Raw genomic sequence first — 13614 nt, 5'->3', positions numbered from 1 at the left:
CGACTTACTATGTCTTTGGTTTAAATTCCTGTTTCTTATTATCTATTTATTAATATCACAAAATATTTAGAAATTGTTTCGACCATTTTTAATTCTACGAACTTTTGTGTTTCTTTTTTAAAACAAAATATTTCTCACATACAAAATGCTAAATACCAAACAGTGTTGATGAGTTCACTTTCCATTTATCGGCTGCTATCGATAACAGCAGTTTACAATTTGTGGCTTGAAATCCCATCCCTTTGGTACGCATTTTTTGTTTTGATTTCACAATTTGTTGGATTTGCTCGATTTATTGGACGAAACTGCGACAAACACAATGCCCAAGGAAAAATCCAAGTCCCGACATCGAAGTCGCAGTCGCGAAAGAAGGGATCGGAGTCCGGACCACAAAAGCAGTCGGCATAGAGAGCGGGAAACGGATCGAGATCGCAGGGAGAAAGACAAGGAACGTGATCGCCGTAGGGAAAGGGACCGCAGCCGGGAGAAACGACGAGACCGAGACCATAAAAGTAACAGCAGCCGAAAGCGACGCTCCTCATCGTCCTCGTCCTCATCGTCCAAGTCCTCCCGCATCGGCGGCCCACTGGCCAAGAGTTCGATGAAGTTGCTTCAAACATTGGAGGCGCGTCGAATGCGGGAGCAGGAGGACCGCCAGCGAAAGAAGGAGGAGCTGAAGGCCCAGGAGACGCCTGAGGAGAAGAGGTCGCGCCGCTTGCGCGAGAAGCAGGCCAAGGAGCAGCGGCGCCGCCAGCGAATGGGCTGGGACAATGAGTACCAGACGTACTCCAACGAGGACAATCCCTTTGGCGACTCCAATCTCACCTCCACATTCCACTGGGGCAAGAAACTGGAGGTGGAGGGCCTCTCCAACCTTTCCACCAAAACGGTGGAGGTCCTGTCGCTGCAGAAACAGCTGGAGAATCGACGCGAGCTGGAGAAGGTGAAGAAGCGACGGCAGGAGCGCGAACTAGAGCGGCAGGTGCGCGAAGATGATATGATGATGCAGCAGCGGGCCAAGGAGGCGGTCCAGTTCCGAGAGTGGCAGCGCCAGGAGGATCAGTTCCATCTAGAGCAAGCCCGCCTGCGCAGTGAGATTCGCATCCGCGACGGCAGGGCCAAGCCCATCGATCTGCTGGCCCAGTACGTGGCCGCCGGCAATGCACCGCTTGAGGAGTCACTCGAAATGCAGATGCACGAACCCTACATGCTGCTCAATGGCCTGCCCATGGAGGAGCTGGAGGATCTGCTGGTGGACATCAAGGTGTACGAGGAGCTGGAACAGGGTAAGCACATTGATTTCTGGAACGACATGATCACCATTGTGCAGGACGAGCTGCAGAAGCAACAGAAACTGCTAGCCGAAGGCAGTGCACTAAATCAACGGAGGGACGGCATCCATCAGAGCGTCGTCAAGGATGTGGCCGATATATTTAGGGGCAAGAACGCCCATCAGCTGGAGGAGATGCGTCAGCGCATCGAGGCCAAGATCAGCGGACGGGCGGATGGTGTGGACATCAGCTATTGGGAGAGCCTGCTCTCACAACTCAAGGCGCACATGGCACGTGCTCGCCTGCGTGATCGTCATCAGGCTTTGCTCCGCGAGAAACTGCTGCTGCTCAAGAAGGAGAATGACGATGAGACACAGGTGGGGCCGGATGAACTGCCGCAAGTCAAAAAGGAGGAGGAGGAAGAAGAGATGGATACACAGGAAGCCGAGAATCCAGAGGAAGGAGATCCCGCCACTCCAGACGACGAGGAAGATCCGCTCAAAGAGCTTCGCGATGCAGCCCGCCTTTATCAGGCCGGCAACTATAGTCCGCGCTATATACGCGAGGAGGACTTCACGGGCAGGCGGTTGCAGAACGAAGACGACGACGATGTTGATGGCGAAGGTGCCCTGTACGATGAGGAGGATGACGAGCGGCGGATACAGCGTCAACGCCTGCTAGTCATCCATCCAGAACGCGTCGACACAAACCAATTGACGCCGCAAGAGCTGCGGATGCGCAACGAGGCCCGGCAAGGGATGCAGGGCGACGAGGCCGAGTTTAGCGTGGAGACAACCTTGGACGCCGTGCCCCAACTGGCCACGGATAAGTACCGGCCGCGTAAGCCCAGGTACTTCAATCGTGTCCACACCGGCTTCGAGTGGAACAAGTACAATCAGACGCACTACGACATGGACAATCCACCGCCAAAGATCGTTCAGGGCTACAAGTTTAACATATTCTATCCCGATCTGATGGACAAATCGCAGACGCCACAATATTTCCTCACTCCCTGTGCGGACAATGGTGACTTTGCCGTGCTCCGCTTCCACACGGGACCGCCGTACGAGGACATTGCCTTCAAGATCGTCAATCGGGAATGGGAGTTCAGCTACAAAAGGGGATTCCGCTGTCAGTTCCACAACAACATCTTTCAGCTGTGGTTTCACTTTAAGCGTTATCGCTACCGTCGCTAGAGTCCTTCGAGAAGCTGGGCAAGTGGAAAAGAAAGGGAAGTACTACAGTTTGAATTCTCTTTATTTTATTATTACAATTTTTTTTAGCCCATCTAAACGTTCAAAATAAAATGTGAGAATAGAAATGATATTAAATGGACTTAACTGCTTCTTGAATCCACCGGCGGAAATAGGTAACACTTGTAAAAACTGTTCCAGAAGTGCACTCTTCATTACCATATGACACCACGCCCACTAAATTGTCGTCGACAACCAAAGAACCACCAGAGTCTGCATCGCAAACCGATAATCCTGCAGATCCGGCGCAAATAGCGTCCTTTGTGTCTCACAACATAGAATATCCACAGCGACGGCTTGAAGAATATTAGGATAATATTCCATTACAGGAACTAATTCCTGATCAATCTCGATGAATTCTTTAACTCCTCGTCCTCAACTTGTGACCCGGCTCTTTTTTCCAGGAGCAGGATTTCTTCCGCCAAAGGAATCTTTTCCACTATTCAAGTTATGTCAAAATACTGTCAAAATAGTGAAAATATTAGAAACTATTTTGAATTCTGCATTGCAAAATTATGTTTTAAGAAAAACATTTGTTATTGTTTGGGGAATGGTAAGATGCTTAGGGAATAAAATTTAAAAAAAATAACATTTTAAAGATTGATAATTACAAATACACACTAAATAATTAGTAAATCCATTATTGAAATAAATTAACATAAAGAAAACGAAGTATATTAGTTTAAATTTGCTTCATTTATTGATTATATATTTGCTTTATATGCTTTTTTTTTTGCTACCTTCAAAATTAATATTCAAATCGACATTTGTTTTGTTGATAGCCTTTTTTTTTTGCTACGTTGATAAAAGTTTTAATGAACTTTTATGATGGATATTCAAATCGAGGCCGCATTGGTTCGAATCCATTCACTAAACTGGTAAGCACTTGTATAAACGGTTAAACTTGTGCAATATTTGTAACCAAATGACACAATTCCCGCTAATTTGTTGTCGACTACCAACGGTCCACCGGAATCTCCTTCGCATGTCGTTGATCCATCGGATCCAGCACAGATAAATAAATTATTTGGTACTTCTTTAAACCCTCTTTTACAAACGCCCAGCTGTTGAATCTTTATATCAACGGCGTGAAGGTGAAAAGGACTGTACGTCGTATATAATTCTCCCTGATGATCAGACACCAGGGTTTTTTTTACAAATCCCCAGCCTGTCACCCGGCCTTTTTTTCCAGGAGTAGGATCTTTCTCTGCCAAAGCAATCTTTTGGATTTTGTTTGTTGTTAGGTCAAGTGGTTCACTTAATTTAAGTATGCCGATGTCGTTATCAACTGAGGAAGGGATATAATTCTCATGAGGCTTAATTTTAGTCACTTTCACAATAGTTGCACTTGATATCTTCTTTGCGGATCCTGCAAGAACCGTAAAGTCCTTTGCCTGTTGTAATGTGCCATCATCGTTAAAAAAACAATGGGCAGCAGTAATGATAATGCTTTCGTTATAAATTGATCCGCCACAGCTATGACTTCCTGTAAAACGCAAGGACACCTGCCAAGGTGCACTTTCGATGTCCACATTTTTTCCGCCAATAATACGCGTTTCCGGTTCGGGAAGGAGTCGTCCTGTGGACAAGGAAATGACTGCCAACAGCAGAAGAAGGCCTTTGATGAACATTTCTTTCTCGATTTAAGTTTGTAATCACAATGTCAGTAGTAGTGCTAGAGTTCGTCTTTTATAGGCCATGGGGATTGGCAGAATTGTTTCAAATATAACTTAAGCTGTCGCTATTTTAATTAGTGAAGAGTGGAAAACTATTTAAACGACTATTTTTGTCATCAAGAAGGAGTTATGTGATGATGTAAATAACTAACTGACAATGAAGCCACCTCGTTCTTGAGATAATCATTTAATGAACTGCAACTTTTTGTTGCCTCTGGGTAGTCCAATAGTCTATTGAAAACAATACCATCATTATCATTTAAAATAATTACAAGTATGTTTCAATTATCTTACGACGGATTATGCAATTCCTTTGGACTAAAAGGAAACCTGCCCCTGAAGCGATTTATTAACTGTCTAAGGAAATAGCACTCGTTTTATTTACCCCAAGGATTTGTAGAAGTTGAATCATTAAAGGATATAGATTAATTTAAAAGCATCCTTACCCCTTCTAAATTTGAGGTAACCTACTTTAAGTTTTATCTATGTGGAACCACAGCTCCTATTCAGCTTAAGATCCTGGAAGCAAAACTACTTTTAGGCATTCAATTTCCGAATCTCTAAACGTTTTTTACCTCGAAGTTAAACTATTTTAATAGCACTATACATACATATGTGCACAGTCAATCTTAGGGCTCGTTTCCCATTCGAATCCACTCTACATCACGCTGCAGTCCTTGATGGGCTGCTCCTGGACCGTCTCCACGGACTCTCCACGCTCTGCGCGCTGGACTTGGGCCAGGACGCTGTCGTGCTGCGGGAAGGCCAGGCAGGCGAGCTTCGAGTGAACCAGGTGACCGTCGATGGCCACCTCGAAGGATCCGCGTCGGCCCTGCCGGCATGTTATCTCCACCTCGGGATTGGCGGCCAAGAGGAACTGGCGCAGCAGCTGGCACTGGCCGCTGAAGTTGCAGATGCCGCTGCAAAACCAATACGGAGAGTTATCGGGGATGCCTATTCCCAGCTTCACACAGGAGTACTCACCAGTATTCTACGTCCACCTTGACCATTGCATAAATGTGTAAATATTTACAAGTAAATAACGAGACAAAAAAATAACAGCTGTGGAGAGTTGCCAGATAGCTCAAGGTTAGCGGGAAATTTAGCGGATTTTTCAAAATGAATTTGAACTTTTAATTTTAAATAATTTGACTTAATTATCTTAATATTTAAGAAATACATATGGTTTTTAGGCACTGTTTTATATGAAGGGAATATGATTTACTTTAGTTCTGTAGCACTGCAGAATTCCAGTCTCAAACGTTTTTCATAAACATTTTTTAGAAAATGAAAAGCAGAAGAATTATTTTCCTAAAAAAAATCCCACTATTCAAGTTCTGTCAAAATGGTTAAAATATTAGAAACTATTTTGAGTTCTGCATTGCAAAATTATGTTTTGAGAAAAACAGTCAAGGAAAAACATTTGTTACTGTATTGGGAATGGTAAGATGGTTAAAGAATAAAATTTAAAAAAATAACATTTTAAAGATTGATGATTACAAATACAAACCCTTAATAATTAGTAAATCCATTATTTAAATAAATTAACATCAAGAAAACGAAGTATATTAGTTTAAATTTGCTTCATTTATTGATTATATATTTGCTTTATATGCTTTTTTTTTTTGCTACCTTCAAAATTAATATTCAAATCGACATTTGTTTTGTTGGTAGCCTTTTTTTTTGCTACGTTGATAAAAGTTTTAATGAACTTTTATGATGGATATTCAAATCGAGGCCGCATTGGTTCGAATCCATTCACTAAACTGGTAAGCACTTGTATAAGCGGTTGAACTTATGCAAAATTTGTGACCATATGAAACAATTCCCGCTAATTTGTTGTCGACTACCAACGGTCCACCGGAATCTCCTTCGCATGTCGTTGCTCCAAATGATCCGCCACAGATAATTTTTTTTGTTTCTTTATTACAAACGCCCAGTTCTATATCAACGGCTTGAAGATAATCAGGACTGACAAAAGAGTCCTTGGTTTTTTTTACAAATCCCCAGCCTGTCACCCGGCCTTTTTTTCCAGGAGCAGGATCTTTCTCTGCCAAAGCAATCTTTTGGATTTTGTTTGTTGTTAGGTCAAGTGGTTTACTTAATTTAAGTAAGCCGATGTCGGAGCCATCTAAGAAATTGAGATAATTCTCATGAGGCTTAATTTTAGTCACTTTCACAATAGTTGCACTTGATAGCTTATTTGCGGATCCTGCAAGAACCGTAAGGTCCTTGGCCTGTCGTGGCGTGTTATCCTTGTTATAAAAACAATGGGCAGCAGTAATGATAATGCTTTCGTTATAAATTGATCCGCCACAGTCATGTTTTCCTTGGAAACGCAAGGACACCTGCCAAGGTGCACTTTCGATGTCCACATTTTTTCCGCCAATAATACGCGTTTCCGGTTCGGGAAGGAGTCGTCCTGTGGACAAGGAAATGACTGCCAACAGCAGAAGAAGGCCTTTGATAAACATTTCTTACTCGATTTAAGTTTGTAATCACAATGTCTGTAGTAGTGCTTGAGTTCGTCTTTTATAGGCCATGGGTTTGCAGAATTTCGAACTTGAGCTATCGCCATTTTAATTAAAAAAATAGGGAAAAGCCATTTAGAATAATAGATTAAAGCGTGGTATTTAGTTTTTTGTCCTCATAATGGAATATACTATGTAATCTGTAGCAGAAACTAATTAACTAACTGACAATGTAGCTACATTGTTCTGGAAGTAATTATTTAATTAATTTTTACCATGTGTAGTGGCTTTTTGTAATATCACTATAAACTAATCAAGTTTTCTGATAATCCATGTATCTTCCTGTTTTAAGTATTGCGATTTAATTAAAAAAAAAAAAAGAATAAGATTACGTTTCTTTTGCGAGTTTATTTTGGAAAGTTCTTTAAAAAGCAATCGAAGCCTGCCATTTGCCTTAGTTTTCTCCCTTTTTTTCAATCCAAATTTAATTCATATTCACAGAATGTGGCCATTTTGAATGTAATGCTGGCTTAAAACTAATTAGAATGTGTTTGGTTTTGATCTAATTTTGTCACCTATTGTTATTAAGCCTTGCTGGCTCTGGCTCGGAGCAGCATTTTGCAAGCGGCACTGTGCGTTTTCAGAGGAAGTTCATCTATAAAAAAGAAATCTTTAGCAACCACTTAGCTGAGCAAAGCGAAGTCCTTACATATTTTGTGTTCACCTTTAACGGGCAGCAGGATATTCAGCTGTTCTGGCTTAGAGCAGACAAAGACATACGGGCTGTCCGATTCCCCGTTGGGATATATATCCCTGTACTCCTCCTGCGGCAGGCAGCTATCCACGTGAACGCAACCCAACAGACTTGCCGTTGGATAATGACTAGGAAATGTAATATTGGGATCTGAAAGAGATTTCAATATAATAACCATAATTCTTACAGCCACTTTAAAGGCATTTACCATTGTAAATCACGCGGTACAACTCCTCCATGTGGGCAATATCCTCGGCGTGCGGTTCTTTAGAGGTGGAAGCAATCCACAGTCTTCCACGGTGTTCACTGTACCAAACTCGACCTTCATGTCTGCAATAAAAAAAACATAAAGTTTCATTAAATCTTAAAAGTTTCGCTCGAACTTCAGTTACTTTTTAATTCCCGCAACTAGAAGAGATGCCCATGGCTGATGCATCGAAAGGCACTGACGCATATCCTGCATTTCAAGCAGCTCCTTATCCTGCACTCGATTGTAAATCTGCTCCAGTCCATCGGTGCCTGATGGCGCTGCTGAACGGTTCGTTGCCTCCTTGCTGGTCTTGTAAACTGGAGGCTTGGTCAAATCCAAAATTGGCGCTAAGGCCATTGCCGAGTGTCCTGTGAGGGAGGAGGAGCTCCAGTTGGATGCACCGCCCGCTGCTTTCGACACCGCCGCCAGTTCATTGATCACCTGCTGTTCATACTCCTTGGAAACCGGCAAATCCTCTGGTAATTCACGGCCAGCAAAGTCCACGCGAATCTTGCGATTCAGCCGGCTGCCGTGCTTCATTTCGTGCATCTCGCCCTTAAGCTTCTCGAACTTCTCGCGCTCCACCTTGCTCAGCCACACGGAGTTTTCCTAAAATCAAACGATTTAAACTTATAATTCCTCACGGTTTTTCAGAGACAATTATCGCACCTGGAAATAGTCGAGCTCATCATCAATAACGGTCGTTCTCTTCTCGCTGTTCTTGTCGTACTCCAGTAGGCGATCCCTCTGGGCCATTGCCTTTTCGAGGGATTCCTTGGAAGCAGCTTCTTTGGCTGCTGCTGAATCCTTGGATTTCTTGCCCTGCTTGGTAGCTGCTTTGACATTCTGCTTGTTTTCACGCGCCACCTTAGCCAACCGCAATAACTCCTCGGGCGTGAAGACGGGCTCGCTGCAGAACAAGCAGGGACCAGGGCCTTCTTGTTCACACACAATCCGGCCGCAGCCCAGACAATTGTTGATCAGCTTGTGCTGCGCCGCCTGGCACTCGCAGAGCCGTCGTCCCTTCAGTAATATGGTGTCGCCCAAGACTTTTCCATCGTTGGCATACAAATTAACAAATTTTCCAGGCTTTACCTTCACTCCACTGCCTCCACCGCCGCCTGCTTTTATCGGCGCTGTGGATGTTGGCTGTTGTTTGCTGTTCTTGTTATTACTTCGGGGCTGCTTTCCACTGAGAAGCATTCTCCGGCAATTAAGTAGGAAGAGACGATGCTCTTCATTGTCTTCGCTCAGTAAATTTCCGAAATAGTTGTCAAATTCGTAGTCATCTTTGATGCTTAAGATTGCTCTGGAAATAACAACAAAGTTAGTGCCTTGAGACCATCATTATTCCAAAGATTCGGTTACTTACGACATCATTTGATCTGTGACCACGCAATCTAAGATTTTGGACAGCGAATCCCGCACGAATTTCTCCATTTTACCAGAAAAAAGAACAATTGTGAAATTGTTCGGTGTAAACTTCAAAAATCAACGCAGGCAAATGGTTAACAGCTGTTCACAGTGTTGTATAATACTCAAAATTTGGCAAACGGTAAGCTCGCGGCCTTTTAGAGGGTAAATATGAATTAAAGAACAAAATAAGTTTTTTATGATGACCGAATAAATGTTTACTTTTATTTAATATGTTTAAAATTTGTTATTTTTAAATAATTTAAATTTGTTAGCAAAGTTCTTTAACATACTTGGAGCGTTCTCCTAAGTGTTGAGAAACGGATATTCAGTTGAGCAGCACACAGAATATAAAAACTAATTTTTACCTGCTTGTTTTACCTGATTTTAAAGATTTAAATTACATCTATAATTTTAAACTACATAGTTCATTTTCAGATTACTTAATTTTAAAAGGCTTAAAACATACAGTGGTTCTGATCCTGGAATAAACAGCTGTTCGTTGGCGCGATTTCACGGCAAATTTAGTATGTCTTGCACCGCGTGCGGCATATTCGAATTGGCGCGAACCGGGCACACTGGAACCGAGAGTAAAGTAAATTGCTGTGATGTGATATTTTAACAAAAATCGAGCGTGGCGTGCGTGAAATTCGTTTTGTAAATAATATTATGAGCCCTACCGCAGCGGCATCGAACAATTGTGCTTGTAAAAGGTGGATAACGATACTGACGACCCTCCCTTACCAATCCCTTACCAATCAACCGCCTCCTCATAGAACGACAACAACAACGAGCACAACACTGGAAGAAGCAGCAGCCAGGGCGCGAGCAAAGGAGAAAGGGAGAAGAAAAAAAAATCAAAGCGACGCCTTCCTTTCAGATTCATCCCTTTCTCTTTGCTCTCTTTTATCACCTATCTCCTGTCTGCCATATTCTCGTTATTTGCGAAAAACAGAGGCTATTTTTTTTTTCTTATTTTTTTTACTGTACGTTGTGCGCTGCTGGTCGGCAGTACCGTTGTAACGGTATTCCATAATAATTGTTATTGTTGTCCGCCTGTTTTGTTGTTGCAAATTATTGCGTGTGAAATGTCTCTCGCTCGTTCTGTCTCTGTCGCACTCCTTGTGCCGCATCGCTCTCACCTTCAGTTTATGCATAGCCGCAAAATCGAGATTTATTCTAGATTTTAATCGCGAAAATAAACGAAATGTACTGGGAGACAAATGTAATGCAACATTTTAGTAATTTGCCTAACAAATTTTACAAATTAAATGTGATTAAAGTTAGTTTTTATTAAAAAGTCGAACACAATTCATTGGAAAAAAGTTTTTTCTTGATAATGCGACTTTATTAACCTCACGAAGGATAGGTAAATCTAGAAAAAAAAAATGCTGATAGCATTCCAGTGAAAAATAATGCAAAGATTAATTAAAAAGGAAACAAGTGATATCTTTTAAAAGGAACAAAAAATGCCATATATTTTGTATGCTGCACTTTCAAGTGATTCAAATATTAATATTTATGAAATTAACTAATTGCCGTTGCAATTTACTGTTTTCTTACCTACTAATTCGTAAATCGAACGATACAGAAGTGCGAAATTCCAGTGCAAAGACGATTTTTTCGCAGCGCATAAACGAGTCTGTGTTTGTGTTTGTTTTCCTTGTCCCTTGTGTGTGTGTGTGTGTGTGTGTCTGCTGCTGCTCTTCTTATTTTTCTCCTAGTGCTTCTTCTTTATTTCATGTACGCCACGCAGCGACATCGCCTCGAATTACCTTTTTTTCTTTTGTTTTTGTTGTTATTTGTTTTGTCTGTTTTTTTTTGGGTCTGCTTTTTTGTTTCTGCATTTCGTTTTCATTCCTTCTCAATTGCTTACGTGTGTGCGTGTCCCTTAAACAGCCAAAAATAGCCAATAATAACAATAACAATGCAGCGGCAAGAGAGCGTTCAGAGCACAAAAGAGTGAGAGAGAGAGAGGCAGAGAAAGGCTATAACAAGCGAGAGAGAAAGCAAGTCCTTAACCGGCAAACCCTCCTTCCTCTTCCCTATAACCCACAAAAAAAGGACTTCAAAACAGCTGATAGTTCTTATAAAAAATAAATAATTAATGTCGGTCTTATAAAAAATTGATAAAATTACCCGAATTATTATAATAAAAGGATACAAAATACCACTTAAACCAAAAATATGAGTTTAACGTTAACTCTCCTCTTACAAACGTACAGTTAATATTCCTCTTATGAACTATTATAAATTTAAAAGCCTGAAACAAATCAATATCAATCAAACTGGAACCAAATGTATAGAAAGTCTTCGGTGAAAAAAATATAAAGAAAAAAAACTAAAACCAAGAAAAGCTGAGAAAACCAAAAAACAAATAAATTACCGTGAGACTTTAACTAAAACACCATGTATCGCATTAGTCCAATTGGACGCAAATCGAACTTCCATTCGCGCGAGAAATGTCTGATTGGACTCGTGCTTGTAACCCTGTGCTTCCTCTGCTTCGGCGGCATTTTCCTACTGCCGGATAATTTTGGCAGCGACCGGGTCCTGCGGGTCTACAAGCACTTCCAGAAGGCCGGGCCCGAGATCTTCATCCCAGCACCGCCCATCGCTGGCCAAGGTCATGCTCCGCATCGCAACGAGGATCCACATTTCATTGGTGATCGTCAGCGGTTGGAGCAGAAAATCCGTGCCGAATTGGGTGACATACTGGATGAGCCCCCCGCCGCTGGCGAGGCTCAGGCCATGGCCCAAGCCCAAGCACCGGCTCCGGTGGCCGCTCTCATGGATCAGCAGGAACGGGAACAGGAACGGGATGCCGGTGGCGAAGATGGCCAACATGCGGCAATACCTGTGCTGGCAGCACCCGTTCAAGGCGGTGACGGTGGTGTGGGATCAGGACCCAGTCAGGCGGTAATCAATGCCCAGAGTCCCGCCCAACAGGTGCATTTGCCACTCGGTGGCGGTGGCAATGAACAGGCACCGGATACACTGGATGCCACGCTGGAGGAGCGACGTCAAAAGGTCAAAGAGGTGAGTGATTCAAATAATTTATTTCTTCAAATACATAATAGTAATAGTTTTTTTAATTAATTGAATGGGAATTTGTATTAAAAGTGCATCGAATGTTATTACTTCAAATACATAATAGCAATAGTTTTTTAAATGAATTGGATGAGAATTTCTATAAAAAGTGAATCTGTGATCGTTTGGGAGCTCATTAGAGATTCAAGGGAACAGAAAAAATAGATTATTTAATATTAGTTGTTATACTAAATGATAACAGCTATATTTCAAATAAAATTTATGAGTTAATATGCACAATTATTAACTTTTAAATGTTCTTAAATGGGAGTTATAGATATTTATAATATTAATTTTAAGGAACTTAAAGAACTGGCGTTTCTTGAAAAGGAATGGTGTAGTATTTGTACTTTATATATATGTATATATATTTTGTAATATATGTATATAATTATTTGTGCTAAATGATCTTCTGATCCGGAATGCCCCTTTTTTTTAGTAGTTGCTTATATTCACCTCTCTCTCTCTCTGTGGGGTTATCGCTCTGTCTTGCACAACTCAGCTCGTTTTTTCTTTTTTTATATTTTTTATTTTATTCATTTTTGTTGCCACGCATTTTGTTCATTGCTCTAATTTGGCATTTATTTATTTTGCTACTCAGTCCAGTGTGTGTGTGTTTGTGTGTATATATTTTTTTTCTCTGAATTTTTCTTATTTTGCAACGTGGGCAATTATCAGCATTCCGCTATTTGTGCTTCCTCTGGAGCTACGCGAACCCAGCTATGTGATCCCCGCTCTCTCTCTTTCACGCTGGACTTCCGCGACAATCAGTACCGCCTAATTGTTTATGTAGAAAACGCACACACACACACACACACACTAAAAAAACTAAAAAAAAAAAAAATAATAAACTAACTGCGGGCAGCCGAATTCTTTATACCCTTGGAATTTGCAAATGAATTATAGGTTCGACTAGGAAATCGATAACTAAGCTTAAAATATATTTGCAATTCTTTGCATCAATATTTATTGATATTTTTATCGACTAGGAAATCGATCATAACTAAGCTTACAACATGTTTACAATTCTTTGCATCAATATTTATCGATATTTACATATGCAAATTTTATCGACAAATCAAATTTAGAAAAAACTCAGCCAAAAAGCATTAATATTAATTCGAAAATCTTTCCTATGTTAGTTATTTTTTAAGGTTTGTAAATCTGCGTTTAAAATGTAAAAAGAATCTGTTTTTTTTTACAATTCTAACAATGTAATCCCTTATAAAAATGTTGAAAAAATTACACACATGTCCAGATTGACTCCGCTGTTTATAGGTTCGAAAATGTTTCCTTCACTGTTGTACAAACTACCAACTAAAATTATAATACCCTGTAAAGGGTATGAAAATACAAACAAAAATGTCACCCCAAAAATTTTTTGCTACTGGTTTTGACCAACTTGTTGAAGAGATTTTATGGCAAAGGTTTATGCG

The 13614-nt window shown here is 41.1% G+C and overlaps 6 protein-coding genes across 9 annotated transcripts in view; 2 read left to right on the top strand and 4 right to left on the bottom strand.

Moving 5' to 3' along the window:
* Positions 1–319: 319 nt before the first annotated feature.
* cactin (cactin, spliceosome C complex subunit) lies at positions 320–2597 on the top strand. Its single transcript, XM_020942097.2, has one exon. The coding sequence runs from the start codon at positions 320–322 to the stop codon at positions 2465–2467; it is 2148 nt and encodes a 715-aa protein (XP_020797756.2). The 3' UTR covers positions 2468–2597.
* Positions 2598–3201: 604 nt separating this feature from the next.
* LOC110176064 (trypsin beta-like) lies at positions 3202–4250 on the bottom strand. The gene has a single exon (XM_020942285.2). The coding sequence runs from the start codon at positions 4153–4155 to the stop codon at positions 3361–3363; it is 795 nt and encodes a 264-aa protein (XP_020797944.2). The 5' UTR covers positions 4156–4250; the 3' UTR covers positions 3202–3360.
* Positions 3202–5350, bottom strand: LOC110176066 (migration and invasion enhancer 1). The gene is made up of 2 exons (XM_086825815.1): positions 5185–5350; positions 3202–5120 (listed from the first exon to the last, which is right to left on the bottom strand). Exons 1-2 carry the CDS (start codon positions 5208–5210, stop codon positions 4859–4861), a joined length of 288 nt encoding a protein of 95 aa, XP_086681941.1. The 5' UTR covers positions 5211–5350; the 3' UTR covers positions 3202–4858.
* Positions 5351–5768: 418 nt separating this feature from the next.
* On the bottom strand, positions 5769–6674 carry LOC110176065 (trypsin beta-like). Its single transcript, XM_020942286.2, has one exon. The coding sequence runs from the start codon at positions 6672–6674 to the stop codon at positions 5928–5930; it is 747 nt and encodes a 248-aa protein (XP_020797945.2). The 3' UTR covers positions 5769–5927.
* LOC110175983 (activating signal cointegrator 1) lies at positions 5769–9396 on the bottom strand. Its single transcript, XM_020942182.2, has 6 exons — positions 9048–9396; positions 8345–8984; positions 7818–8284; positions 7634–7755; positions 7381–7575; positions 5769–7326 (listed from the first exon to the last, which is right to left on the bottom strand). The coding sequence occupies exons 1-6, from the start codon at positions 9113–9115 to the stop codon at positions 7256–7258; spliced, it is 1563 nt and encodes a 520-aa protein (XP_020797841.2). The 5' UTR covers positions 9116–9396; the 3' UTR covers positions 5769–7255.
* Positions 9397–9555: 159 nt separating this feature from the next.
* Positions 9556–13614, top strand: part of alpha-Man-Ia (alpha-Mannosidase class I a) — an 81186-nt gene continuing 77127 nt past the window's right edge. The window contains exons 1-2 of one of the 4 annotated variants that reach the window (XM_020942181.2): positions 9556–9801; positions 11314–12127. In XM_020942181.2, the coding sequence (XP_020797840.2) occupies positions 11498–12127 (630 nt within the window). In that variant the 5' untranslated portion in view covers positions 9556–9801; positions 11314–11497. The remainder of the gene's footprint in view (positions 9802–11313; positions 12128–13614) is intronic. The other 3 variants (XM_086841175.1, XM_086841180.1, XM_086841171.1) reach the window with 3 other exon arrangements.

The sequence above is a fragment of the Drosophila serrata genome, unplaced genomic scaffold, assembly GCF_035046125.1.
Source record: "Drosophila serrata isolate PLE 108 unplaced genomic scaffold, ASM3504612v1 contig_6, whole genome shotgun sequence".
In the NCBI taxonomy this organism is placed as follows: domain Eukaryota; kingdom Metazoa; phylum Arthropoda; class Insecta; order Diptera; family Drosophilidae; genus Drosophila; species Drosophila serrata.
The sequence above is the reverse complement of the archived record's forward strand: the minus strand, read 5'-3'. Positions and strand labels throughout refer to the sequence as shown.

Bases quoted from the DNA above. Each gene is read 5' to 3' on its own strand.
- cactin (XM_020942097.2), top strand. From the start codon at position 320: ATGCCCAAGGAAAAATCCAAGTCCCGACATCGAAGTCGCAGTCGCGAA.
- LOC110176066 (XM_086825815.1), bottom strand. From the start codon at position 5,210: ATGGTCAAGGTGGACGTAGAATACTG. The intron at 5,121-5,184 runs GTGAGTACTCCT...TTGGTTTTGCAG, and splicing joins AAGGTGGACGTAGAATACTG to CGGCATCTGCAACTTCAGCG.
- LOC110175983 (XM_020942182.2), bottom strand. From the start codon at position 9,115: ATGGAGAAATTCGTGCGGGATTCGCTGTCCAAAATCTTAGATTGCGTG. The intron at 8,985-9,047 runs GTAAGTAACCGA...TGTTATTTCCAG, and splicing joins GTCACAGATCAAATGATGTC to AGCAATCTTAAGCATCAAAG. The intron at 7,756-7,817 runs GTAACTGAAGTT...TTTTTATTGCAG, and splicing joins CTAGTTGCGGGAATTAAAAA to ACATGAAGGTCGAGTTTGGT.
- LOC110176065 (XM_020942286.2), bottom strand. From the start codon at position 6,674: ATGTTTATCAAAGGCCTTCTTCTGCTGTTGGCAGTCATTTCCTTGTCC.
- LOC110176064 (XM_020942285.2), bottom strand. From the start codon at position 4,155: ATGTTCATCAAAGGCCTTCTTCTGCTGTTGGCAGTCATTTCCTTGTCC.